The sequence below is a fragment of the Kwoniella pini genome, chromosome 4 (genome assembly GCF_000512605.2).
Source record: "Kwoniella pini CBS 10737 chromosome 4, complete sequence".
NCBI classification, from domain to species: Eukaryota; Fungi; Basidiomycota; class Tremellomycetes; order Tremellales; family Cryptococcaceae; genus Kwoniella; species Kwoniella pini.
The window spans coordinates 1,533,436-1,558,927 of NC_091719.1; the positions used below are offsets into that span (position 1 = coordinate 1,533,436).

At 40.3% G+C, this 25,492-nt stretch overlaps 7 protein-coding genes across 7 annotated transcripts; 3 read left to right on the forward strand and 4 right to left on the reverse strand.

Annotated features, from left to right (window-relative positions):
• Positions 1-657: 657 nt before the first annotated feature.
• I206_103593 (uncharacterized protein) lies at positions 658-2,531 on the forward strand (the record flags this gene model as incomplete). The annotated part of the gene is made up of 9 exons (XM_019153177.1): positions 658-695; positions 826-956; positions 1,035-1,081; positions 1,159-1,329; positions 1,411-1,476; positions 1,552-1,629; positions 1,715-1,822; positions 1,898-2,368; positions 2,430-2,531. 9 exons carry the CDS (start codon positions 658-660, stop codon positions 2,529-2,531), a joined length of 1,212 nt encoding a protein of 403 aa, XP_019013338.1.
• A 207-nt stretch (positions 2,532-2,738) lies between these two features.
• Positions 2,739-4,780, reverse strand: I206_103594 (uncharacterized protein; the record flags this gene model as incomplete). Its single annotated transcript, XM_019153176.1, has 10 exons — positions 2,739-2,943; positions 3,012-3,082; positions 3,156-3,493; positions 3,572-3,737; positions 3,809-4,034; positions 4,097-4,247; positions 4,307-4,420; positions 4,493-4,601; positions 4,665-4,681; positions 4,744-4,780. 10 exons carry the CDS (start codon positions 4,778-4,780, stop codon positions 2,739-2,741), a joined length of 1,434 nt encoding a protein of 477 aa, XP_019013337.1.
• Positions 4,781-5,704: 924 nt separating this feature from the next.
• Positions 5,705-11,413, forward strand: I206_103595 (uncharacterized protein; the record flags this gene model as incomplete). Its single annotated transcript, XM_019153175.1, has 7 exons — positions 5,705-7,023; positions 7,105-8,414; positions 8,486-10,002; positions 10,077-10,239; positions 10,293-10,415; positions 10,485-11,179; positions 11,249-11,413. The coding sequence occupies 7 exons, from the start codon at positions 5,705-5,707 to the stop codon at positions 11,411-11,413; spliced, it is 5,292 nt and encodes a 1,763-aa protein (XP_019013336.1).
• Positions 11,414-12,391: 978 nt separating this feature from the next.
• Positions 12,392-17,637, reverse strand: I206_103596 (uncharacterized protein; the record flags this gene model as incomplete). The annotated part of the gene is made up of 19 exons (XM_070202797.1): positions 12,392-12,655; positions 12,722-12,992; positions 13,059-13,204; positions 13,266-13,840; positions 13,898-13,960; positions 14,016-14,199; positions 14,256-14,282; positions 14,338-14,529; positions 14,581-14,697; positions 14,753-14,906; positions 14,960-15,141; positions 15,196-15,331; positions 15,390-15,773; positions 15,826-15,895; positions 15,957-16,830; positions 16,912-16,968; positions 17,033-17,133; positions 17,266-17,404; positions 17,569-17,637. The coding sequence occupies 19 exons, from the start codon at positions 17,635-17,637 to the stop codon at positions 12,392-12,394; spliced, it is 4,005 nt and encodes a 1,334-aa protein (XP_070058898.1).
• A 432-nt stretch (positions 17,638-18,069) lies between these two features.
• Positions 18,070-20,205, reverse strand: I206_103597 (uncharacterized protein; the record flags this gene model as incomplete). Its single annotated transcript, XM_019153173.1, has 1 exon — positions 18,070-20,205. One exon carries the CDS (start codon positions 20,203-20,205, stop codon positions 18,070-18,072), a length of 2,136 nt encoding a protein of 711 aa, XP_019013334.1.
• A 1,278-nt stretch (positions 20,206-21,483) lies between these two features.
• Positions 21,484-23,589, forward strand: I206_103598 (ATP-dependent RNA helicase HAS1; the record flags this gene model as incomplete). Its single annotated transcript, XM_019153172.1, has 6 exons — positions 21,484-21,928; positions 21,998-22,197; positions 22,260-22,377; positions 22,464-22,765; positions 22,874-23,194; positions 23,287-23,589. 6 exons carry the CDS (start codon positions 21,484-21,486, stop codon positions 23,587-23,589), a joined length of 1,689 nt encoding a protein of 562 aa, XP_019013333.1.
• Positions 23,590-23,746: 157 nt separating this feature from the next.
• I206_103599 (mRNA 3'-end-processing protein YTH1) lies at positions 23,747-25,041 on the reverse strand (the record flags this gene model as incomplete). Its single annotated transcript, XM_070202798.1, has 4 exons — positions 23,747-23,830; positions 23,893-24,271; positions 24,370-24,817; positions 24,900-25,041. The coding sequence occupies 4 exons, from the start codon at positions 25,039-25,041 to the stop codon at positions 23,747-23,749; spliced, it is 1,053 nt and encodes a 350-aa protein (XP_070058899.1).
• Between the last annotated feature and the right edge of the window lie 451 nt (positions 25,042-25,492).

Sequence of the window (25,492 nt, forward strand, 5' to 3'; positions counted from 1 at the left end):
TAAGACGCATATCGAAGTTGATGAGTTGGCAGACAAAGTAAATCGGTAAATGGCATTGTGGAGTTTAATGATATTTCATACTTCTCACAATTTTCTTAGGAGTCAGTCCACCAGTGGTTGCTAGCGGTTCTGAGAGTCACACGTAATGACATAATGGATCAGCCATACATCCATATAGCATTACGAAATTAGCTGAAACGCGTGTGAAGGTCAGTAATATAGCGAAGATTGTATGGTTTAGAAGGATGAGGCAGAAGCGTTGCTTGACAAATGCCGCAGGTGTACGAAGGGAAGAGCCGTGTGTGATCATGGATCAGTATTTCCTATACCCGACAAGGGGCTTGTATATTCGGATCTGGCAAGAGTAAGGTGTATTATTGTCATCAAAAAGGATATGATTATTCAGACTATCTAGTTCCTTCGATCGGGCTCGGTCCTATTTAGGGTTAGCTCCACGTGGCATAGCCTCTACAACTGCATCATCGTTATTCCCCACTCATAGCTGTTGTTATTGACGATTCATATCTCTTAATCCGTTACTTTACTCCATCCTTACTAATCTCCTTGACATACGCACAGAAATCGTCTTGCAGCGGCACAAATAAATAAACGATCTCACCTCTTCGAAATCCTAACCCCCGTATAAGCTCTTGCAAGATGTCAGATTCAGCTGCCTCTTCGTCCGATATCACAATGTAAGTCAAATCGCCATTTTAGTCAGATCAGACCCCGGTCCTATCAATTCATCTGCCTTCCGCCGTTGTTGGCTGAAATTTCGGTATTGTCAAGACGCTGATGATCGCTGACCATATACTTCACTAATAGTACCGTCAAAGGTCCTTCCGAACTCAAATTATCTATAACGATATCACCTGATAAGACAGTGACGGATTTGAAAGAGGCAATAGCTGCTAAATCGGATGTAGAGAAAGAGAGGCAAAGATTAATATATTCAGGTAAATCTCTGCGATACAACAGCAGAATTCCTGCCGCTTCTTTACGGGGAGAGAAATAGCTGACACGTCAATTATCAGGCAAAGTACTGAAAGATGAAGATGCTATTTCGACATATAAGATCCAAGTGCGTTATTTCAAGTCCGGACTTCCCTTAATCTAGAAGTGCACGGAAGACGGCATTTAAGCTGATATGATTGATAGAATGGCCATACGATACATATGGTGAAAGGAGCAGCCAAAACCAACAATCCTACTCCAACCTCATCTGCAGGGTCAGGTAGTAGTCCAGCAGCAGTTCCTCGATTACCTCAAATGGGTACAGGATTGAATGTTGGAAGTAATCCGATTGATAATGTTGAGAATATTCATCATGTGAGTCACTCTACTTCTCTCAGTCGGAAGCTATTAGGAGGATTAACAACGAGGCTGATCTTGACTTGAGTGATTGTTTAGGGTTTAGCAGGATTTAACCCTTTCGCTGGTCAGCCTGGTTTAGATAATATGTTTGACCCCAATGCTGTGAGTTTATTTCCAACACTGTCAGCTGATAAATTCATCATGGCGAAATATCATCTGACGTTCCATTATTGGTAGATGACCGGAATGATGAATAATCCTGACTTCATGCGATCAATGGCGGACATGATGGCTAGACCAGAAGTATTGGATCAAGTGAGTGTCGTGTCCACATGATCAGGCGACAACGTACGTCTGTATCCATAATACAACAGCTAACCTGGACTTGGACCTGTACCAGATAATCGCTTCTAACCCTCAATTGCAAGCTATGGGCCCACAAGTCCGACAGATGATGCAATCGCCCTTCTTCCGACAAATGATGTCAAATCCCGAGGCATTGAGAGCTGTAAGTGGGATACTCAATGTATCAGCTGCTCGAAGTGATAACAAGCGAGCTGACTTGACCGGCCCCTGCAATCAGATGATGCAAATGAATGCTTCGATGGGTAGCGGACAAGGTGGATTTGGTGGTGCAGGAGGTTTCAATCCATTTGGTGGAGGTTTTGGTGGAGCGGGAGTAGGAACAGGTGGTCAAGCTACAGGCGGAGAAGGTCAACAAGCAGCTTCAGATCCTTTCCCAAATCTTTTCGCACCTCAAGCTCCCGCAGCTACAACCAATACTAATAATCCTTCCACACCATCTGGCACTGCACAACAACCACCCAATCCCCAAGCAAATCCTTTAGCAGCTCTTTTCGGTGGTGCAGGTGCAGGAGCGGGACTTGGAGCAGGTGGTCAAGGTGGTAATCCATTTGGATTTGATCCATCCTTACTTTTCGGTGGTGGCGCAGGAGGCGCAGGTGGATTTGGGGGATTCGGATCTCCAGCACCAAGAGATGAGAGACCACCTGAGGAAATTTATGCTACTCAACTAGGTCAATTGAATGCTATGGTAAGCTTTGTATTATTGAACTGTATGTTCACTAGATATAGCTGATACGATACAACTATAGGGTTTGTGGGATGCACAGAAGAATATTAGAGCATTACGATCGACCGGTGGGAATGTGGAAGCTGCCATTGAGTTGATATTTTCTGGACAACTTGATGGATAGAAGGAGATCGTCTTAGATGGGATCATACCCAAACTGAGTTAGTTGTATGATACCATGTTTGCCAATTGAATCACATGCACTATGCTATCGGATCCAATGAGATGAATAGCGAAATTGGATCAAGCTGAATGCATAGTAATGTTAAATTAAATACTTATATATGCTAGGAGAAGGGAGTATACAAAAACAAGTCTACAGTAAAATTAATCACAAATGTTTAGGGATAGGAGGAGCTTCACCTCTCTTTTCAGCTTCAGCAGCAGAAACCCAATAACCACCTTGAGGATATGTATATTCTTTCATTGATTCTTCGTAAATATCAATTGAATATCCTCCTTTTGGATCTAAAGGTACATTATATCGACCTTGTTTATTGATTGATACGGGGTATTTGAAGTGTTCGTGTAAGTGGCTATGAGCAGATTTTCGAATTAGCTCTCATTTCGTTTCGATGAGAAAGAGAAAAGAGGATTAACTCACTCTACGAATTCTAATACGTTTCTTTCCATTTCTCCTGATACGCAGATATAATCAATTAAAGATAAGTGAATCTACCGAAAATATTATCATCAGTATCATTAATTAAACCAAAACAGAGGATATATTGGCTAATTTGTGACTCACGACATATTCACATAAACCAACACCTCCTGCATGTGGACAAACAGGTACACCATATTTAGCACTCATTAACATGATTGCTAAAATTTCATTAACACCTCCAACACGACATGAATCAATTTGACAAACATCAATAGCATCTAATTGTAATAACTGTTTAAAGACCATTCTATTGTGTGCATGTTCTCCAGTAGCTACACCAATGTTTATTTCTTTAAGTGCTTTTCTAATTGCTGCATGACCTACTGCATCATCTGGTGCAGTTGGTTCTTCAATAAACCATGGATTTAAAGGTTTGAGCTTATGCATATATTCAATAGCCTGAGGTACATCCCAAACCTCTACACCGAATTGACATTTAATCAATATTTGATAAACCTCTTTTTTGAGTCATGTAATAAATTGAAATTTGTACTCACGATTAGCATCAACCATTAATACACATCCAGCTGGACCAGCATTTTTTCCTTCAATAGTTCTAGGTTCGATAACTCGACCTTCTGGGAGATTTGCAGGATCATCAATAATTGATCGAATCAATCGACCTCTTCTCAAATCATCTTCAGGATCAGCTCCAACCTTGAGCTATAATCGAAAAGTTCTCAAATTTAGCTTTTCACCCTTATGTTTGTGAGACAAAGGGTAGAAAGGCTCACTTTGAAATGGTTGAAACCTTGATTCAAAGCTTCTTTAGTTAATCTAACGACTTTTTCATCAGAGTAACCTAACCATCCAACTGAAGTAGTGTATGCAGGATAACCTTTCTTGATAACTTCCTCTTCTCGAGCTTTTTTGGAAGACTCGTTCTTTTTCAATAAAGCTAAAGCTTCTTCTTTAGTTATAGCATCGGTGATATATCGGAATGAAGTTGCTTGAACGAATCTACAAATTACCCATATGACTTAGCATCAAGTCATGCTTTAGAGTGAGAAAGAGCGACTTACTGCTCTGGAGTCCAGTCTACTACTAATTTCCATAATGGTTTCTTTTCATGTTTTGCTAGTAAATCCCATACGGCGTTGTTCACAGCTGCTGTAGCAAGGTGAATAACACCCTTTTCAGGACCTAACCATCTATGTTGAGGATCAGAAACGACTGAATAGAAATCCATATCAGTGATGAGTCATATAAAGACGAAAGGGGGCAGAACTCACGGAAATCGAAGAAAGCTCCCATGTTGCTGAAAATAGGTTCAAGGTCTTTACCGACTATTCGGTTGGCGATTTGTTCGATAGCGTAACATACTATGTCATTACCTCTACCAATAGCTACATAATCCTGATTAGCTAGCTGTTTTCTGATATTTGACTTGACAGGTTGATAGAGCTGAGAATACTCACTAAAGGTCATACCTTGACCTTCGAGGTCGGAGTTGGTCTTCAAGACTATGTATGCCGCAGAATAATCACATTCTTTGTTCATAGCATCGGTACCGTCACCAGTAACGTTCTACAATCAATCGGTTATCAATATTTGAATTCCCACGAAGTGGACATCAAGAACAAAACTTACAGTTGGGAAACGAATATCTACCCAAACACATAGATGATTAGCTTTGGAAACGCTGAACAAGAAGCAGATCAAGACGTACCATGAACGGAGAACTCGGTGATCTTGAGACCAGACATAGTGAATAGATATTTAGAGGATTGAGGTTTGAAAATATCAGGCGAGAATCAAATAGGTGATATTGATAAAAGGGAGATATAATATTACAGGTGGATACCTCTGTGATATATAAACAGGATTCAGGTGTAAAGTTGGCTATGCATTATTTTTGGTTGAGCTCATACTTTCGAGGTTACCAACTCACTGCAATAGGGCCTTCTGTAAGCGGCCCGCTACATACCGGCCCGCCTGACAAGAAACACGCGTGAAACCCGGATCATAAGCCGGGATCAACCGGAATGTAAGGTCCAGAATAACGTACTCGGTATCCGACGGAGTGACGTGGCATTACCGCTATCAGACCTTAAACAGCCTGACAGTGAAGATGGATAGGATCTTGAGATGGTACCTGCTTCCTTATTTTACCCTGAAAACTTCTTCAACTTCTTTTTGTTGTCCTTCTCAATTTGATCATTGTGCTTATTGTTCGCTTCTTTCATCGAAATACAGATGGACATCATATACATGAAACACGACTCTCTTCTCACACGACCCTACTTGTCACAGACATGATGTAGGATCAGCTTCATGTCAGATATCTGGTCGCGGCAAAAGTCGAGGCTGAAGAAGGTGTAATAGGAGATGCGTTCATACGGCGAGGATAATCTTTCGTGTAATGTACTGTAATGTCATGCATTTTTTGCTTTCGAATTTACTGATTAAATTAGCTACTATCTGACTAAGAAATCTGGTATTCGCCATATCACACTAATATACCAATCTTCAGATCCCTATCAGCGCACGGCTTTGGCTTACATTGCCTTTCGACGAAAACGCTTCATCGATCAACTTGAAAATACACAGTTGAACCAACTTCTACGCCCTTCAGTGTACCTTTTTGATCCGCAAAACGTATCCAATATTAAATTACTAACAATCCTAACATGCCTTCTACATCCACTTCTAATTCACCTTCACCTCGCTTTTCCGAATCGCGTTCTCCGAGGGAAAACCCTAAACCTGCCTTTTCACGACCACCTTCGGGTACGAAATCAACGACCAGAACAACCAGTACACAATCTCGATATCCACCAGTGACAAGAAATTCGACAACGCCTTCTCCACCTCGTTATACTCCTTCGACTCCACCAAATCAACTTCAATCCAATCTCAATACTGTTTCTCCTTCGACTCTAAACCGAGCAATTAACACTTCATTACCTTCATCATCGCTATCACCGAACTCCGCATTATATTATTCTTCCCCTCCATCGGCATTTCCAATCCAATCGCAGTTGAATAGCGTCTCACAGGAGTATGAATTAACTCCTGTTACACCGAAAAGGATCCCACCAAGTATACATGAATCTCCATTTGACGATAGGCATTCTATCTTACATTCTTCAGGATCAAGAATTGGAAACAAAGCACCTGATATAGATGATATAGAAGTTATGAGTGAGGAAGATCCTTTTGAATATTCAAACGTTAGAGCTTCAGGCGGAAAACAAAAGACTATGCCTGGATATCAATTTAGCTCATTATCACCTAGAGCAGTCGACGAAAAGGGTAAAGCATTAACTTTCGGTCCAATGTTAGATGAATTAGCTTTTGAACATGACAGTGATATTCCAAGACCTATATCAGAATATAGAAGATCGCTTTATCCCAACTCTATTCCTGCATCGACATATCAAGATCACCCCGACCTGTATGAGCTTAAAAGTTCACCAAATAAAATAGTCTCAGAATTAGCATCAGCTTCAACTTCCTCAAGATTACCTACAATTCAACCTGTTAGACCAACCTTCAGAGGACTATTCTCTTTATCCTCGGCCAAAGAATATGTTTTACTGTTGATTCCAGCAATAATATTCTCGATATTATCAGCATTTATAGCTCCATATATGTCAATGGTGATAGGAGATGCTTTCACGATTTTCGCTACTTACCCTTTAGTAACAGGAACAGCAACACAAGCAGATAAACAAGCTTTGAAGGATGGCGTTGGTAGAACCTCATTGAAGTTAGCTATAGCAGGTATAGTGGCGGTGATATTGAATTATCTCAGGGGTTTGCTTTGGGTTTGGTACGGCGAGACTGTTGCATCAAGAATTAGAGAAATCGTCTACGTTGGAGTATCGACAAAGTCTATGGAATGGTTCGATCTAGGAATGGGTATGAAAGATCAGCTAGAAGATGGAGAAGGAGCTGAGAAGAAGGAAGCTATTGGTGCGGGAGGTTTGATGTCGAAATTTACTCGGTGAGTGAAATGACAATTTGAGTGTAGAGCAAGAGGATGAAATCTGCCAGAGCGGAACTGATCGTCAATTCCATATAATAGAGAAACAGATGAAGTTCGACTTGCTTGTGCTTTGTCCTCTGGCGCTGTAGTGATGAACTTGGCAACTTTCATCCTTTGTTTTATACTAGCAATGGTAAAATCTCCTGTTCTCGCTATCGTAACATTATCAACTATACCTCTAGTCGTTCTCACTCAGATTGTCACACAAGTAGCGGCATCTCCATTATTAGCAAATGAGCGAAGGGCCTTAGCAGAAGCTTCAACAAATGTAGAAAGGGTAACATCTGCAATCTCAACTGTTAAAGCTTATAATGCTCAATCAGTAGAAGAATTTAAATTTCAAAATTTAATTGAAAAAGGAAAGAAAAGTTTAGTGAAACAAGGATTAGTATGGGGATTCTCAAGTGGAATGACAGATTTTTTATTACTTGGAACTTTTGTTCTTGGATTTTGGTATGGTGCAAAAATAGTTAGAGATGGAAAAGCAAGTTCTGGTGATGTTATGACTTGTTTTTGGGCTTGTTTATTTTCAGCAACTTACCTTCAACAAGTCATTCCTCATTTAACTGGTCTTACTAAAGGTAAAAATTCTTTAGCTTCGTTGTTGACTATTATTAAAGATTACGAAGAAGATCCATCTAGACCTCGAGCTAGACCTATATCTAATGAAAGTAATCCGTTCTCACCCTCTTCACCTATTTATTCTCAATCACCAAAAGGTATTTTCGAAAAGAAGGTTGAAACATATAGAAAATCTCGTCCGACGAGTATTAGAGGTATAATACCTAAAAGATGTCATGGAGAATTCAATTTTCACAATATATCTTTCTTTTATCCTTCAAGACCTGATAATTTAGTTCTTAAGGATATTTCAGTATTCATACCACCTGGTGAAACTACATTTATAGTTGGTGGTTCAGGATCAGGTAAATCAACTATAGCTCAAATTCTTTTAAGGCTATATCAACCTTTTAGTGGAGAAATCATAATGGATAATCAAAATTTTCAATTCCTCGATCCGATATATACAGGATCTAACATAGCGGCTGTCCAACAAGGTTGTATACTTTTCGATCTTTCAATACATGATAATGTTGCTTTAGGTTTGGCTGGGTCATCTGATTTGGATCAATTCACGGAAAAAAAGCAGAAGAGATCACCAAAAGATGTTACTAGGAATGAAGTTATAGAAGCTTGTAAAATGGCTATGATACATGATTTCGTCGAATCACTTCCTGAAGGGTACGAGACAAAATTGGGTACAGGTGGAAATAGTTTGAGTGGTGGTCAGAGACAAAGGCTAGCTATCGCTCGAGCTATAATAAGGAATCCAACGGTTTTAATATTGGGTGAGTCATTCATTTTGACGATATCCATAAACTATCATTCTTGTACTTACATTTTTGGACTGGTCATGTAGACGAAGCTACTTCAGCTTTAGATCCAGCTTCACGAGTTCAAGTCTTTCAAAATCTCAGATCTTGGCGAAAGAACAGAACCACCATCGTAATCACACATGACCTCTCACAAATCGCCGCGGACGATTTCGTATATGTAATGTCAAATGGCATAATAGCAGAGCAAGGTTTCAGAGTAGATTTGATCAAGAAACCTGAAGGAGTCTTCGCTGGAATGGCTGCTGAACAAGCTATGATACCGTTCCCTACCAAGCGAATATCCGATCCAACGAATTGGCAAGATGGTTTAAACGAAATATTAGGTATGGAAGACGAGTTTGATATTGAGGAATTGCTTGATGATAGGTCTGTACGAAATTCGTTCAGAGTTTCTTCACTGAATTTTGGAAGGTTGAATGGAAATGTTAGACCAGGAAGTATTTATGCAGATATGTTAGATGAGTATTCGAAGTCAAAATCTCAACATCGATTATCTACTCATCAAAATTCTTCCTCGAAACAATTAACAAATGCTCAAAAACGATTAATCTGGAACCCTGAAGATCTCAATTCTGGTCTTGGGGCTAGAACAACCAGTAGACTGAGTAATCGACCTGGAAGTCGAGTCTCAAGGTCTTCGTTAGCTTATGACCATGATCAATCTCCTCATCTTACAATTCGATCAAGCTTTGATACGAATTCACGAGTCCGACCTAGCTTTGATTCTGCTCAAATCCCTCATCAAAATGGCTTACTACATCCTGGTTGGGCAGAAAAAGGCAATTCACCATATTCGACCGATTCGCGTACTTCAATGTCGATTCAGCAAAGACAACAACGTACATTGAGTCAAAATCTAGATGATGAATTGAAGGCATCTGATCTCACCCATATACCTTCAGTAGTGGATAAAATAGAACCCTTACCATCACTCATATACCTCATTAAGTTATATTTCCCGGGATTACCTCACAAATGGTTATTATTCCTTGGATGTTTAGGAAGTATCGGACATGGAGTAACTACACCTGTTTGGTCATTCTTTCTCGCCAAACTTATGCAAATAGTCGGTACGGGAGGAACAGATACCACGAATTTAACGAAATTTGGAATTATCATACTTGGTTTATGCGCTTTACAAGGAATATGTAATTTCATAAGTGAATGGGCATTAATTAATCTAAGTTCAAAATGGTCTTACAAAGTCAGACTTGAAGCATTTAAAAAAGTTTTATATCAAACTAAAAGTTTTTTCGATAAATTCGAAAATTCTTCAGAACGTTTAGTACAAATTTTAATTAAAGATGTTGAAGATTCCAGGGTTTTAATGTCTCAAGTTATTGGAAGATTAGTTACTGTAATTACTATGATTGGATTAGGATTAATATGGGCAATGATAGTTGGTTGGCAATTAACTTTAATTGGAATTGCTTTAGCACCACTTTTTGGAAGTTTTATGATTTTTAATACTTGGTTAATGGGTAGAATCGAGACCAAGCATAAAGTAGGTCGAGAAGCGGTTGCGAGAACTTTCTACGAGGTAAGTAAACCCTCTTTTTCTGGTAGGAGAGTATGTTTGACTGAGAAGCTGATATTTGCGGACGATCATATTAGACCGTGCATGATATACGAGGTATTCGAGCTATGGCTTTAGATTCAGCTTTTCAAGAGAAATTTGATCAAGATGCTGCGAATGCGAAACGCCTTGGAGATAGGACAGCTTGGGGTGTTGCTTTTGGAGGAGCTATAGCAAGTGGTTTAACCCTTTTCGCACAAGGTGAGTACCAGGCCGGTATGTATTGAGTCGGAAGTGTGTTAACAGTACTTTAGCTCTCATGAATTATGCTGGATCCGAATTTATGATGAAGGATATTATGAATTATCAACAAATGTTACAAGTATATAATCTTGTTCTTTTCAGCTTGACGTTTGGGTCTGGCATGCTTGACTTCAGTGAGTGGAATAGATATACAAAAGTTCACCATGAGAATTATCTTAGCAGTAGCTGAACGTTCTTTATAGTTCCCACAATGGCGAAAGCTCGAGTTGCAGCAAGAGATTTTAATCGGTTGTATCTTTTATCAACACAAACGGAAGAAGAGAAAGGAGACTTAAGATTCCCAATAACAGGATCTATCCAATTTCAAAACGTTCAATTTTCTTATCCTACTAGACCTGATGTAAAGATTTTTACCGATTTATCATTTACTTTAAAACCCGGTGAATTCGTTGCAATAGTAGGTCCATCAGGAAGTGGAAAATCAACAATTTCATCACTTTTACAAAGATTATATGAACCTTGTAAAGGTGAAATTATTTTAGAAAACAAATATAATTTAAATTCAACTGATATAAAATTTTTAAGAAATAATATTTCAATTGTAAATCAATTTACAAATTTATTTAATACAACAATTTCTGAAAATATTTCTTATGGAAATATATCAACAACAAATAATAATAATAATTTATTAGAAATTCAAAGATCTGCAAAATTATCAAATATACATGATTTCATTATTAAAAATTTATCAAAAGGATATGAAACTAATTTAGGTGAAAATGCAATTTTAATTTCAGGTGGTCAAGCACAAAGAATTCAGTTAGCAAGAGCTTTATATAAAAATTCAAATATTTTAATTTTAGATGAATGTACAAGTGCTTTAGATGTTGATAATGCTAGAGCAATTTTAGATACTATTGAAAGTATAAAACATGTAAGTGATTATTTTTCATTCAAAATTAATTGTGCTAATTACTTGATTTTTTATGAAAAAAAATCGTAGTCTCGAACTACCATATTTATTACTCATTCTGTTGAAGCTATGAAAAGATGTGATAGGATATTATGTTTAGGTGAAGGGAAGGTTTTAGAAGATGGAACATATCAATCTTTGATCAATAAAGGAGGTGTCTTTGCTCAACTCATGAATTCTGGAGAATGGCAATGAGAATGAGAAAAATTGTAATGCAGGTGCAGCCTTGTTGAAAGCATTAAATACGAAATCATGGACGTATATATAGATAAATGCAATGTTGTATCGTACAGCCTTTCAGTATTTGATTATCTTACCTTGATCATAGGCGATTCTGTCAAAGAGAATTTGAAATTGAATACATTTTCGGTAAAACCGCTGAGAGACCTATTCCATTGGCAGAGGCACCACCAAAGACGAAAGGTTGACAGTTTTGGCTCAAACGGAAGAACTATTGGATTATTGTGCAAACCTTCGTGCTGAAAATGACAGGGAGGAGGCTGCTTGGTTGGCTAAACACAAACAAAAGACCTCGAATAACTCGCTCGAAGGGTAAAACTGGGAAAGGCTATCTTTGGCTTCCGCTTACTGGATATATTTCCTTATCTGTTAACGGGAAGGAAACGTAGCCAATACTCCTCCTTTCAGTATGTATAGTCATGGTTTCTGCTATGAAATGAATTGCTCATACTGCTGGTCTTGTTGTTTGCCATTGTCCCGGGACCGGGAGGCATGTGAGTATAAGTTTTACTTAGCTCGTATAAACCAAAAGCCAACTCTTGACATAGCTATGCTGATTCTAGGACATAGCGAGTGCATCATATAGTGAGTTAGATCATTTGAGAGCGAGAGTAACTTCTGTTTGAGGACAAGGGTAATCAGTGAAAGCGACTGCTTGCAGTTGCGTAAACATTGTACCATCAGAATTTGAGAATGCGAAGATCCGCAAGTTTTGCGGATGAACGTAACGTGACATGACATGACATAACATAGCGTTATCTATTGACGTTAGCGGAACAATAAGACAACTTCAAGCTAAATAGTAGGAGCTGGACAACATGTAACAATATTGATACGGTAATAAGGATACAATTGAATCGTAAAATCATTTGATCGTGAATAGATCCGTTGACAAGGTTTCGTGAGGGAACATTTCAAGGGGTTGTGTTCTGACTAGTCTTCACCATCCCCGCCTACTGCAAACAACCTCATCAAGTCTCTTATACTCAATCTACCTAATCTACCCGCGGCGCCTTCTCCCATAGCACCGTCGCTTAGAGCTTGTTTCTCCTCCTGAAGTTTCATGATTCTCTGTTCCACAGTATCCTGTATAACTAGACGATGGACATGGACTTCTTTGTCCTGTCCAATCCGGTGGGCCCTGTCCACTGCTTGATTCTCAGTAGCGGCGTTCCAAGCTAGATCCATACAGATAACCTGTACACAAGATATTAAGCTTTGTATAACGAAGGATCTATAGAAAGATACGAAAGGACAACTTACATGATTTGCAGCGCAAAGGTTTAAGCCTACTCCTCCGCATTTGAGGGACATAAGAATCACTTTAGGAGATTTAGGGTGATCTTTGAGCGATTGGCCGAATTGCTGTAAAACGTTTTCTCTCTCGTCTTGCTTCATGCTACCCATGTATCTAACGTGATTGACGTTCTTTCTAGTCAAGAAAAGAGAACACAACTCGATGAATTGTACGAATTGACTGAACACGATAATTTTGTCGTTCGGGTCTTTAGCATTGATGTCATCGATTAGGTCTCTAATTGAAGAAGGATGATGTTAACGGGTCTATCCCTCACTCTAAGATATCATCGACCAGGCTCACCCAAGCTTCTTCATTTTCGTTGAAGGAAGAACGTCTTCCATAGCTAATTCATCAGTTACTTCTGCGAGAGGATCTTCGCCTTCGCCATTAACATCGGAGTCTTTCTTCACTTTCTTTGATACGAGACGAGCTTTGACATCACCAGTCTATATGATGTTTATACCTCAGTAAATACCGCTTTACGATCTTGAGCCTGCAATGACTTACTGCCTTTCTCTTCCCTTTCGTATGGCTTTCTTCATACTCTTCTGTTCCGACCTCCAGCTTCGCGTCAATATCGTTTTCGATGCCATCTTCTTCAGCCATATCACTCGCTTCCTCCTCTTTGTCGTGTTCAATAAACGCGTCCGCTCTAAATATCTTCCCTCTTTCGATCTGGCCCCTGCAGAGAGGACAAGATCGCTTTCCATCATCTACATCTCGCAGATCTACGTTGTTTGCGATGTTGTTAAATACGTCTTCCAAACACGGTGCGCAAAAAGAGTGGTAACAAGGAGTGATTCGTTCATCGGTGAATATGTCGGAGCAGATTGGGCATTCTTCTTCTTTTGAGACCTCCGTATCGTCCGAAGCAGCGTCGTTTATCTTGGCTTGGCGTTCGGCAAGCTTCTTCTTAATTTGAGCAACAGCTTCTTCACCTAACAACGTTTTCGCTCGAGCAACTTCAGCGATATCATCCAATTTGACTGCACTGACACCGGTCAGGAGATCTTCATCGGTGACCAAGACATCTTGCTCATGTCCACCGTCATTGGCATTTCGTCGAAGAAGCCACGGATGACCTGCGGATTTTCGTCAGCTCATGAGCAAGCATTAGATGAAAAACTGTAGTGACTTACAGGTCAGCTGTCGGAGTCGCAGTAACATAACCAAAACCACACTGTAATGCTTCATAACAGTACCTGAGGGAGTAATCGCAGTCAGCATTTTTCGCAACCATCAGAAATCCGAACTGACCTTTCTTGAGGTACGAGTTGAACCTTACTTGGAACCTGTTCTCAATAGCGGTATATATCTGTCTTTCGTCATCTGTAAAATTGAGCGTATCTACGTTGGTGTGCTTGGGTTTGAGTTGAAGAAGTTTTTGACCATTGAGCTCGGATTCCTTGTGTCGCCGTATACAGCATTGACGAAGTATTGCCTTCCAAGCGGTCAGCTAAAATACCTGGACTGTGGTTGAAAGAAGAGCTTACTCACCTGCATCCGCTTCGTAGCAAGTTTAGGCTATATGGTAGTATCAAGTTTAGCGCTAATAGCTAGCGGAGTACGCTTCACTCACCCTTCGTTTCTGTATCTGCGATATGTGACCACGGAAATGCTCCCAGCTTGCTGCCGGAGATATACTCAAGAAATGCAGGTAGGAGAAGACATCTTCCAGCGTATTGACTATTGGTGTTCCGGTAAGGCACCATCGAAGATGCGCCTTGAGCTGAAAGCAAGCTTTAGCAGCTCTAGTCCTCCTATTTCGGATCTATTATTCAATGTGAGTATAGAGCAAGACCGGCTATTGCACTGTACATACCTGATGGGCCTCATCAAGAATGATTCTCCACCAGTGTACCTTCATCAGTGGGCCTTGTTTGCGGATGTCATTGTATGCTTCATCGTCATCGCTTCCATTCTTTTTTTTCCCTTTCTCCTGCAAGACACATATCAGCTCTGCGATTCAGGAGGTATAATGTCGTGAATCTCACCTTTGGACCTGACTCAGCAACCAAAGTACCGTAAGTGGTGAGTACCACGTCGTACTGCTTAAGGTGATTCTTGGTTTTTGTCCTCTTCTGGCCATGGTAGATCAGTACGCGAAGTAGCCCTGGTGTGGTTTTCGACTCGATCTCATTCTTCCACCTAGTAGTAGACCGTCAATAACAGAGCCTGAAGGGGATGATCAGGAGACTTACTGTTGCAATAGAGCAAGCGGGGCAATGATCAGGGTGCTTTTTACCCTCGGATCTTCACTCTGATGAGATGCAATGGTCGCTATAGATTGCACGGTCTTCCCAAGACCCATAGCATCTGCGTTGATCCCGCCGAGAAACTTTTGGGCCTTCTCCTTCTCGATCATGAAATCAACGCCAAGTACCTATATCCATACATCGTCGGATTAGTGTCTCGATGATTCGAAAGCAGTACTGACCTGATGAGCCATGAGTTTGATTCTCAGGTCGGGCAGATAGTCTTCCATACTGTTGAGGCCTAATTTCTTAAGCGAATCATCGACAGTGGTATCCTCCACAAAGTCTTTCATATTCTCATCGAAGAAACTGGAAAGACTGTAAGGATGACAGATTGTGAGTTGGTGCTGAGGTATGTACAGGGGATCATGCTCACCCTTGATCTGTTCTTGGCCTGTCCCATTCCTCGTATCGCCCATATATATCGCTCAACGATGAATCATCCTCATTGCCCGCGCCCATGCCGATAAGTGGTACATTGACACCTGGTACGGGAACGCCAGGATTCCATCCACCAGGCATGTTGAGTCCCCCATATCCATTATGTCCATTGACAAGTGGCTTATTGTCCGTTGCAGACTTGATGAGTGGAAGTTGATCATTCGGAGGTCCATATGTTTTCAATGCAGGCAACATGGCAAGCAATTGTGGTGAGGGTGGGAAATACGCCGTACTGCCGATGCCATTCTTTAAGTGTTCCAGGATCCTTAAACGACCAGTCACCAAGATGTGTAAAGCTGGGTCTCGCATGCAATTGACTCTGTGCCAGATATCAGTCGATGGACAGACAACACAGCAGAAACAAGACTCACTTTATCATAGGTGATTTAAGGTAGACTTCCTCCATGCGGTAGTACGTTATATCACTAAATACTCCAAGTGCTGCAGGACAACTGTGAGATCAGCAAGATTGTGCGACAAGCCGTGAGCAAAATGAACTCACAACCTTGATAGGGTTTTACATCACTCTGAGCAGGAGCTGAAGCTGAAGCGGAAGGAGCTGCTGCAGGTGTGTTGGAGCGACTATCTTCTTCTTGCATCATCTTGACCTTTTCTTCAGATGACAACGCGATAATATTGTTCGCCCCGGAAGAGGTATCTCGTGTGTTGCCCTTACTTAATCTACTTGTCGAAGGGCTGAAAAGGGCATCGAAAGATTTCTGTCTGGCTTCAAGACTATCCCCACTATCATCTCGTATCATTTCTACCCCGCTATCTTGTTGTCTATTCGATTGAGACATATTGAATATAGGTGCAAGAGGTGTTCTATTGGAATTTGATCGTGATACAGCTTTCCCTTTACCTCTATCTCTTATTTGCATATCATCTTCAGATTCGGAATCATCAAGGGGAATAGGGTTGTCTCGGTTGGTAACTTTACGATATTCTGAGGGAATCTCGTCATCTTCAAGCAAGAGGATGTCATCATTATCATCTTCGCTATCCACAGCAAGTTCGTCAATCTCTTCTGGATCAGACTTCATCGGTGATGATGAATCGATAGTTATGATGTCGATAGATCGTTGGCGATTTGTGGAAGATGAAGTTTGAGGTTGGGTAAGATCGAAAATTGATCGTGAAGGTGACGACGAAGGGTGAATGACGGGTTTCGACTCTCGATAAGTCGGTTCAGACGGAGCGGCGCGAATTTCCGTTGAGCGGTCCAGATTAGAAGGTCCAGCTACGGAGGGTTCGTCAAGAATAGATGATTTTATGGCTACAGAAGCTGATGAAGAGGGGTATTCGAAAGATGGGGGTGGTCGAGAAGGTAAAGAAGAGGAATGAGAAGAACAAGGATTGATTTGATCATTTATACCCTATATATAGTGTAAAGTCCAGTCAACGTTACGCGTAAATCAATATTATTCTTCAGGTGACATGATAATGAGTCAACTTACCAAACGATTACAACGCTCGGACCGCCCTCGTTTATGATCTGGTTCATCACAGTGATCCTTCATTCGCAAAGAGGTCAGTTATATCATCCTGACAATTAATAGCTGCATTGAGACTACTAACCTGGAAATCGGAGAAGCTACCGAACCCATCTGAGCGTCCTCCATCAGGTTTAAGTGGATCGGCAGAGAGGATAATATCTTTCCAGCAATAATCTTCCATACCTGCGTGATGATTCCAATTATTAGCCAATAATCCAATGTTTCAATGTCTTCAGCTTTTGATTGTAGATCAAAGAAATAATACAGTACTCGACAGTCGTATTGATGCCTTCATAGAAGATATTTTACACTTACAAGTTATAACTCCAAATCCATTTCCACCAATTTCACTTCCGTTCTTAGTCGAATCAGCAAGTTCAATGATGAAGTGAGAATCATATGGACATTTCTTCGTATGTTCCCTGAAAGCATCGAGATAGAACTTAGGGGTTTCCTATCACCGTGAAAAGTTTGTAAGTTTGCATACTACCAATCTTACCAATCCGTCGTCTTTAACCCTTTTCAGAGAAACGACAAAATCGAAAGACTTGGAGATTGCTTCCCCGTGACTATCGAATGGTATACTACATGATATATGATTCAGGTTCTGGCACTTACCTTATCAGGCTCTTCATCTAGACCTAATGTCTTTCTCGCTGCCTCTTTCATTTCTTTTTCACTGAACATCTCTATCTAATTTGTTCTGCGTTGCTCAGCTTGAAATATAAAGGCTAAAGAGTGGTAAAATAGCACAAATAGGAAGTCTTTTCGATATCTTACAGTCGAATTTCGTAGGAGTTTGAGTTCAAGGTATCATCGTCGTATATTGAACAAGAATTAGAGGCAGAATGAAAATGAAGTTGCGAATCATCGATGGGTTTGAAGTTGAAAAGTAGATTGACGCGACTGGTAATGTTGTCAAGGACAATTGCAAAGCTGAAACAAAATAAGGCTCCAACGGAGGGTACGTGCGTCTCTTAGTCTCGGATAAATGTCCATAAACTCATCATCATTCAAAATTAGTGAGATATGTAGCCAAGCTGCAACAGTATGATTATTGATTATAGCAACAAGGATGTCATATGATGTATTGAATATATGCAACTATGTAATGATTCTCTACTCATCCTCACTATCTTCTTCATCTTCCTCATCACTCTCTTCAGCTTCAAGGTCCAGCAAACCTTCTTCATCCTCACTGTCCAGTACATCCTCATCGCTATCTTCTTCTTCACTCTCGTCATCTTCCTCTTCATCTTCAGAGGAATCTTCATCAGAACCAGCTAACATATTGACATCTTCCACCTCACCCTCCTCTCCATATTCAATAGGTACATCCTCATCATCGCTTTCACCTTCGATATATATTTGACCTTCACCTTTTTGTCCTCCATTCTGCTGAGCAGAAGCCTCAGCAGCCAATCTTCGCATCTGGATTTGAGCAAGAGCAAGATCCAAACGACCTGATAGAGTTGATAGAGGTTGATACGTTTCTAACCTTGTTTGAAGAAGTTTGGATAGTGTTGCCAAATGAAGAGGTAGTGAAGGCATTGTCATGAGTAAAGGACCTCGTTCGACGAGAACACCTTTGACCCATTCGACTGTACCTCGACCCTGTTGTTCGTTTTGGACTGAGCCTCTTCCGCCACCTCGCTTGTTGGCTGATTTACCTTGCCCCAGCCTTTCGACGCAAGCTTTGAGTAAAGGTAAAGCAAGCTGAGCTGGCATTTTTCGGATAGTATTTCGTATCAATGTAGGATTTCGATGGGAGAGGCACAAGGTCAGGAGAGCGGGATCTGAGGTGTGAAGCGCTTGTACCAAGACTCGGGTCAAAGATGCAGCGTTGACTGGCCCATCGATCGTGAGTTCGGATCCTGACTTCGTCTTTGCGGCAGCATCGGAGTCTATTGCTGGAGCATCGCCATTAGAAACAGCTAACATTCTTTCGCCAAGGGAAAGATCTGCCATGTCAACATCTGTAGGCAATCTCGATGCCGGTTCATCGATATCTGCAGATGGGGCTTCAGTGACATTGGCAGGAGCGGCGAATCGTTGTATCGGCAGTGTTGTCGACGAGCCGTTGGATCCAACCAGGTCTTGAGCATCGCATTTTACGATTGTTGAAGGACGGAGTCCGCCTTCAGGTAATTCAAACACAGCTCGCTGCCATTGAATCCGACCGCCGCCAGCCATTCGACCGCAAATCAATGCGCCGGCAGCAGCGGCAGGCTGAGATTCGAAAGTGACCCTAGCCAGTCGAGCAATTCGTTCGTCTTTACCTTCCACAAGTCTGACAGTACTTGGTTTGGAGTCAGACTTCGGGCGCGAAAAGTCCAGCTCGTTGGGCAGAGCGAATAGCGATATTTCACCCGAAACGTGTAATACCGACAGAAGAGTGGATGAAGTGGCCAGAGAGTGAGCGGAAGACAAAGTGGGAGAGGCGTACCGGTAGGAGAGCTTCGGTGGTGTTTGAGGTGTGACAATGGTATATTGTGATATGGTTCGATCATCTTCTGATACTACCAAAAATGATGAACCAAGCTCGGATGTTGGCAAAGGCAGTATAGAGCTGACCGAGGAAGTGGATGCGGGTAAAGGCTGTGATGTATAGGTGATCTTCGAAGATGATAAATCAAGGTGTAACTCGAGTACAGAAGATGTAGCAACCAGAGCATGTAAGATCTCTGGGGTAGAGGAGGGCAGTAGAGTAATGGCTGATGGTGAGGCAAGTGAAGATGGTAATTGAAAGGTGTGTGTTATACTGGAAGCATCAGGAGATAGGGTGAGGATGGACGAAGAAGTAGTGTACACTACAGCATGTTCATCGGACCAGGCTGAAGTGGCAGACTCCGGGAGGTCGATCGTTCGTATTATTTCGCCCTTGGTGGGTGAGAAGACATGCAATTGGCCTTTAGCCGATGTGATGAGCACAACTTCTTCGTCGGAAGCTTCGGTCGGACCGGACTTTCGACGCTTCTTCTTCTTGCTTGCGGCATCTGATTGTATACTTGCCCAAGTAACGGTGGTTGCTTTACTTGCACCAGCTACCTCCCAGTCGGCCAGGACTCGATCCGTAGCCACGTCCCATACCTGTACTTTGTCGGCTGAGCCAAGCACAGGTGATGCGAGCGCAAAGAGCGTACGCGAAGGATTGAAGGAAGAGATGGAGGAAGAAGGGGGAGGAGATTGAGCAACTGGCTGTTGTGAGTATTTAGGTCTAGAAGGGCCAGCGACAGGTTGACGTGAGGGAGCCATGGTAGATGAACAGTCTGACCGGCATCCGAAAAAGTCAGCAGATGATCACAAGCAGTTTCGTCAATAAAATGAAAACTGATGAAATGGTTTGAGTCAGATTGGGTGCCCGGAAAAATGGGTTTCGGGCCTTTACACCAGATTTTGTATATGTAAGAAGACCGTCGTGTGTGATCATCATTTATTGGTATGAGGATAGGTAGGATTGAGAGATCATGCATGATGTTTTGTGTGTAATATTGAATGGAGTCAATACTGGAAACTTAGACTTACATTATTTGGTATTAGGGGATAAAGGTCAATGGTACGGAGGAAATCTTTTTCAGCCCTATCAGCCCTATAAGTCGAACGCAATCGTCAGCCCATGATTTTCTCAATTGTGAGAACATCGAATGGGTGATATGATTGACGAAGAAGCGTGTGAATCAGTAAAATAAAACAGCCATGTTTTATCAGCATGTTACCCATCTCTCCACCTGTATTGCTACAGGCAGATCGACAAGCTGCTCAGGCGGTAATTCCCATATGGGACATCATTTAGGTTTGTGTGCGGATATTGGGAGGATAGATCCCAAAGTGGGTGATGCGGTTGAGTGAATGGGGAAAGGGGTAGAACGGAAGAGCAGGTCGTTGAGGAGGTTGCAACACTCACCAGTGATATTTCAGAAGAGAAGAACGAGTAACGGGGATAGCGCGAAGCTCTCAACCCTGATTATATGTCTACATTGCAGTCAGCACCAGATTCCTTCGTCACATGGGATGAGAGGAATGCGAAGGTATAGAACAAGATCAGAGTTGTGCGTTTAAGTGTCTTGGGCATTTCGCCTAACAGACTCTAGTTTGAAATTGAACACGAAGTCATCGTTGTATGGAAGGGAGAAGGACAAGTGAGGGACGCAGAATTGAGTGTATCAGAAGCAAAGGGAAGATGCTCACAATGTTTTGCTCGACTCGGCGAGACTTATGCAAATATGCTTTAGTGTTTAATGGGATAAGTAAGAATGAGAAGAAGAAGAATATAATTGAACGAGAGATTGTGAGGGAGTGAGAGGGAATTTCCAAAATTCTTCTTTAAATTTGGTGACTTTGTATTATAATTTTAAAGTGGTACACCCATTTATCTTTTGATTGTATTTTATTGTATTTATCCCATAAAAGTTGATTTTCACTTTAACCCGTTCCTGACCACCTTTGAAATATTGTTCATGTCTATACATGTAATGATTAATCAACAGACTCTCTTGACAATTAGCATATATCACACAGCTCAAGTATCACAAGATGTCAGCCATATCCAGAGACCCAAGTATGGGCAAAAAGCGAAAAAGACCTTCTAAAGGTGGTGCCGAAAAATCAACACCAAGCAAGACCGAAGCTGAAGATGTAGTTGTAGGTGTAGAAGAGGAAACACCGATAGAAGCAGAAGCAACTTCTTCCAAAGTTACCTTAGATACACCTTCCGGAGCTGTAGATGGAGCTCGAAATGTACCCGGAGCGACATACGAGAGAGTCCCCTTTTCAACATTGAATTTATCGAATCCTACGATGAATGCTATTCAAAGAATTGGTTTCGAAACAATGACTGAAGTTCAAGCACGTACGATCCCACCTCTACTTGCTGGAAAGGATGTACTTGGTGCAGCAAGAACAGGAAGTGGAAAGACAATGGCTTTCTTGGTTCCTTCCATCGAATTGTTGAGTACACTTAGGTTCAAACCTGTCAATGGTAAGTCTAATGCTTTCCATATTACTATATTTTCCGGTGTCACCAGGACTGATTCGACTTGAAAAATAGGTACCGGAGTCATCATCATTTCACCAACTAGAGAACTCGCCCTACAAATATTCGGAGTAGCTAAAGAACTTATGCAAGGTCATTCCCAAACATTTGGTGTTTTGATGGGTGGTGCCAACCGAAAAGCAGAAGCGGATAAGTTGGTCAAAGGTGTGAACTTGATTGTAGCTACTCCAGGTAGATTATTGGATCATCTTCAGGTGAGCAGCTGGAATCTGTCCCCGATAAGCGGTTGTGGTCGCTGATCCACAAACGATTATAGAACACTAAAGGTTTCATCTTCAAGAACTTGAAAGCTCTAGTCATAGATGAAGCTGATAGAATATTGGAGATTGGTTTTGAGGAAGAAATGAAACAAATTATCAAGTTACTACCAGCTGGTAAGTGCTTCAACTAAACCAATACTGCTTTTCAGCAGAAGCCATTGCGAAAGACACATTGCTCATACGCTGTTTGACTCTTGCAGAAAACCGGCAATCAATGTTGTTCTCTGCCACCCAGACGACAAAGGTTACCGATTTAGCCCGTATCTCCCTTCGACCAGGTCCTCTATACATTAATGTCGATGAAGAGAAACAAGCATCAACAGTTGACATGTTAGAACAAGGATACGTTGTTTGCGAATCCGACAAGAGATTTATGCTTCTTTTCACATTCTTGCGTAAAAACTTGAAGAAGAAGGTTATTGTTTTCTTCAGTAGTTGCAACTCCGTTAATTATCATGCGGAGTTATTGAATTATATTGACGTTCCAGTATTGGATTTACATGTAAGTATTGTTCTACTCTACCATGCTCGTTGATTGTATTTTCTCGAGGTGTTAAGATGACGCAGATTGGTATCGCGTATCGAATGCTAATGAAATGTGAATTTTTAGGGAAAACAAAAACAACAAAAACGAACTAATACTTTCTTCGAATTTTGTAATGCTCCTTCAGGTATATTATTATGTACAGATGTAGCTGCAAGAGGATTAGATATACCTAAAGTAGATTGGATTATTCAATTTGATCCACCTGATGATCCAAGAGATTATATTCATAGAGTTGGACGTACTGCAAGAGCAGGTAAAACTGGAAAATCTTTATTATTCCTTTTACCTTCTGAATTAGGTTTTTTAAGATTTTTAAAAGTTGCAAAAGTTCCTTTAAATGAATATCAATTTCCTCAAAAGAAAGTTGCGGATGTACAAAAGCAGGTGAGTTAAATTGAATTTTTTTATTTTAAACATAAGATAAGTAAGAAAAATGAAATTAATTTAAAATGATTTTTTGATTTTTTGGAAAATAGCTTGAAAATTTAATTTCAAAAAATCATTATCTTAATACATCAGCAAGAGATGGATTTAGATCATATTTACAATCATATGCTTCTTATTCTTTGAAAAAAATATTTGATGTAAATAAATTAGATTTAACAAAAGTTGGAAAATCTTTTGGATTTTCAGTTCCACCTAAAGTAAATATTTCAATTGGTTCTGTAAAAGCTAAAAAAGAACGTCAAGATGAAAGTGAAGATGATGAAGAAAATGATGGAATTCCAAAGAAAGCTTATTATAGAAATAGGCAAAAGAAAGGAAAATTCAATCAATAGTGGATTTCTATTCTTCTCGGTTCAATTTCTTGTATATATCATATTATGCATCGTTACATATTGCTGAATATCGTAAACGTTTTGCTAATTGATATAATAGAAATACAACATATTATGCATATTTATACGATATTGACAATAAATATACTCATCGCCCTCATTCTCTCTTCAAACCACCCCTGTCTCCAGGTACAGCTTGATTCGGACAAGCATTAGCAAAATGTCCATAACTATTACATCTCTACAATCAAAAAAAAATTAGATCAGCTCTTGTCCGAAATGATACCATAAAAGGGGACTTACGAAACATAAAACAGTTGATAAATCTTTGATCCAACCAGTTTTCTTTTCATATCCTGCAGGTGCACCAGCAGGTACATCATTATGATGATGATTATTATTATGATTTGATCTTCCTGAAGGTCCACTACTTCCATTTCCACTTTCTCTATCATCATTTCTACGTGCATTTGAAGATAAAAATCCACCTGCTCTCCAACCACTTAAAGAACCACCTTCTACCCATGCAGGAGCAGGAATTACAACTGCATTTGGATCATATTTATATTCACGCCATCTTCCATATCCTGCTGGTAATTGTGGTGGTGGACCTGTAAATTGTTTTGGATCAGGTGGAATTGGATTAATATATTCTTCAGGTTTAGGTCGATCCGCAACAGGACTATAAAAATCAAATTAGCATTTTTCTCTTTTTTTCCTTCTTCGAATCAGTTTCAAAGATTTACTTTCTCACAGAGGAAAAAAAAAAAAATTACTTACTGTACAAATTTACAGTGTTTTCCATCAGGACAAAAACCAATTTGATAAGCAGTACATAATTTTCTTCTAATATGTTTTCTTGGACAATTTGGACCAAATAAACAAAATCCACGATTATAATCTGGACATTCAACTCTTCTATCTCTTTTATGAAAATATAAACATTCACCACCTAATTCACATTTACCTTGTTTTAAAAACATTATACAAATTGGCATTGTACGTAAATTCCAATCATGTGTATATTCACAATTATCTCCCATTTTACATAAATTCCTTAAATAATGTTTACAAACTGTTAATTTTTTTTCTCTTTCTCTTGGATGTGTTGGTAAAGAAGGTGGTGGTTTGAAATTTGATGCTGAAGGGTTTGTATGTCTATATGGACATTGTGAAATTGGTAGAGGACATCCTAATGGAGTTAAAGATAATGGACATATTTGTGTATCTATAGGAAAACAAGAAAGGTTAATATACCTTAAATATCAAGCAAATCCAATTTAAAGCTCTTAATAAAGATCCTTACTCACCCGAATCAAGCTTGTAGCCTTTCTGAGACTTCAAATACCCTTCTACGTCTAAGTTGACTTGATGAAAATCAGGTCCGACGAAATCTGCTGCTCGACCCAGATGAGGGTCTAAAAATGTCGAAGAGCTAGCTGCAGCTGCCATGATGCGTTTGCAACCCTACTTTCTGACCACAGTCTCCCAGTGTGATCACTAGTCTATTTGTGATGCTTCAAAACGATGAGTCAATCGAAGTTGATAGTAATAATAGAACGAAGAGGGATACAAAGGTACAAATGATGAATTATCTAAATTCGACTTGTATCTTGCTCTCGAACCGAATTCTTGTAGACGTCCGGTTCAGTTGCTGACTAAGCGGAATCAATTTCCCTACTATACAAGCTGTCTTTCCGTTGAATTATAGCGAGGCATTGAGAGCTATATGTATATGCATGTCTTGATAAAGAAGATCAAATGGATGATAGTGCACCTTAATGCATGCATATCTATCACTCAAATACATACACAACTATTTATATGCTATACAACAGGAGTGAAAACGGTTTATACTACAACTGTACATATGCTCATACACTACGTAGCACGAGAGCACCTT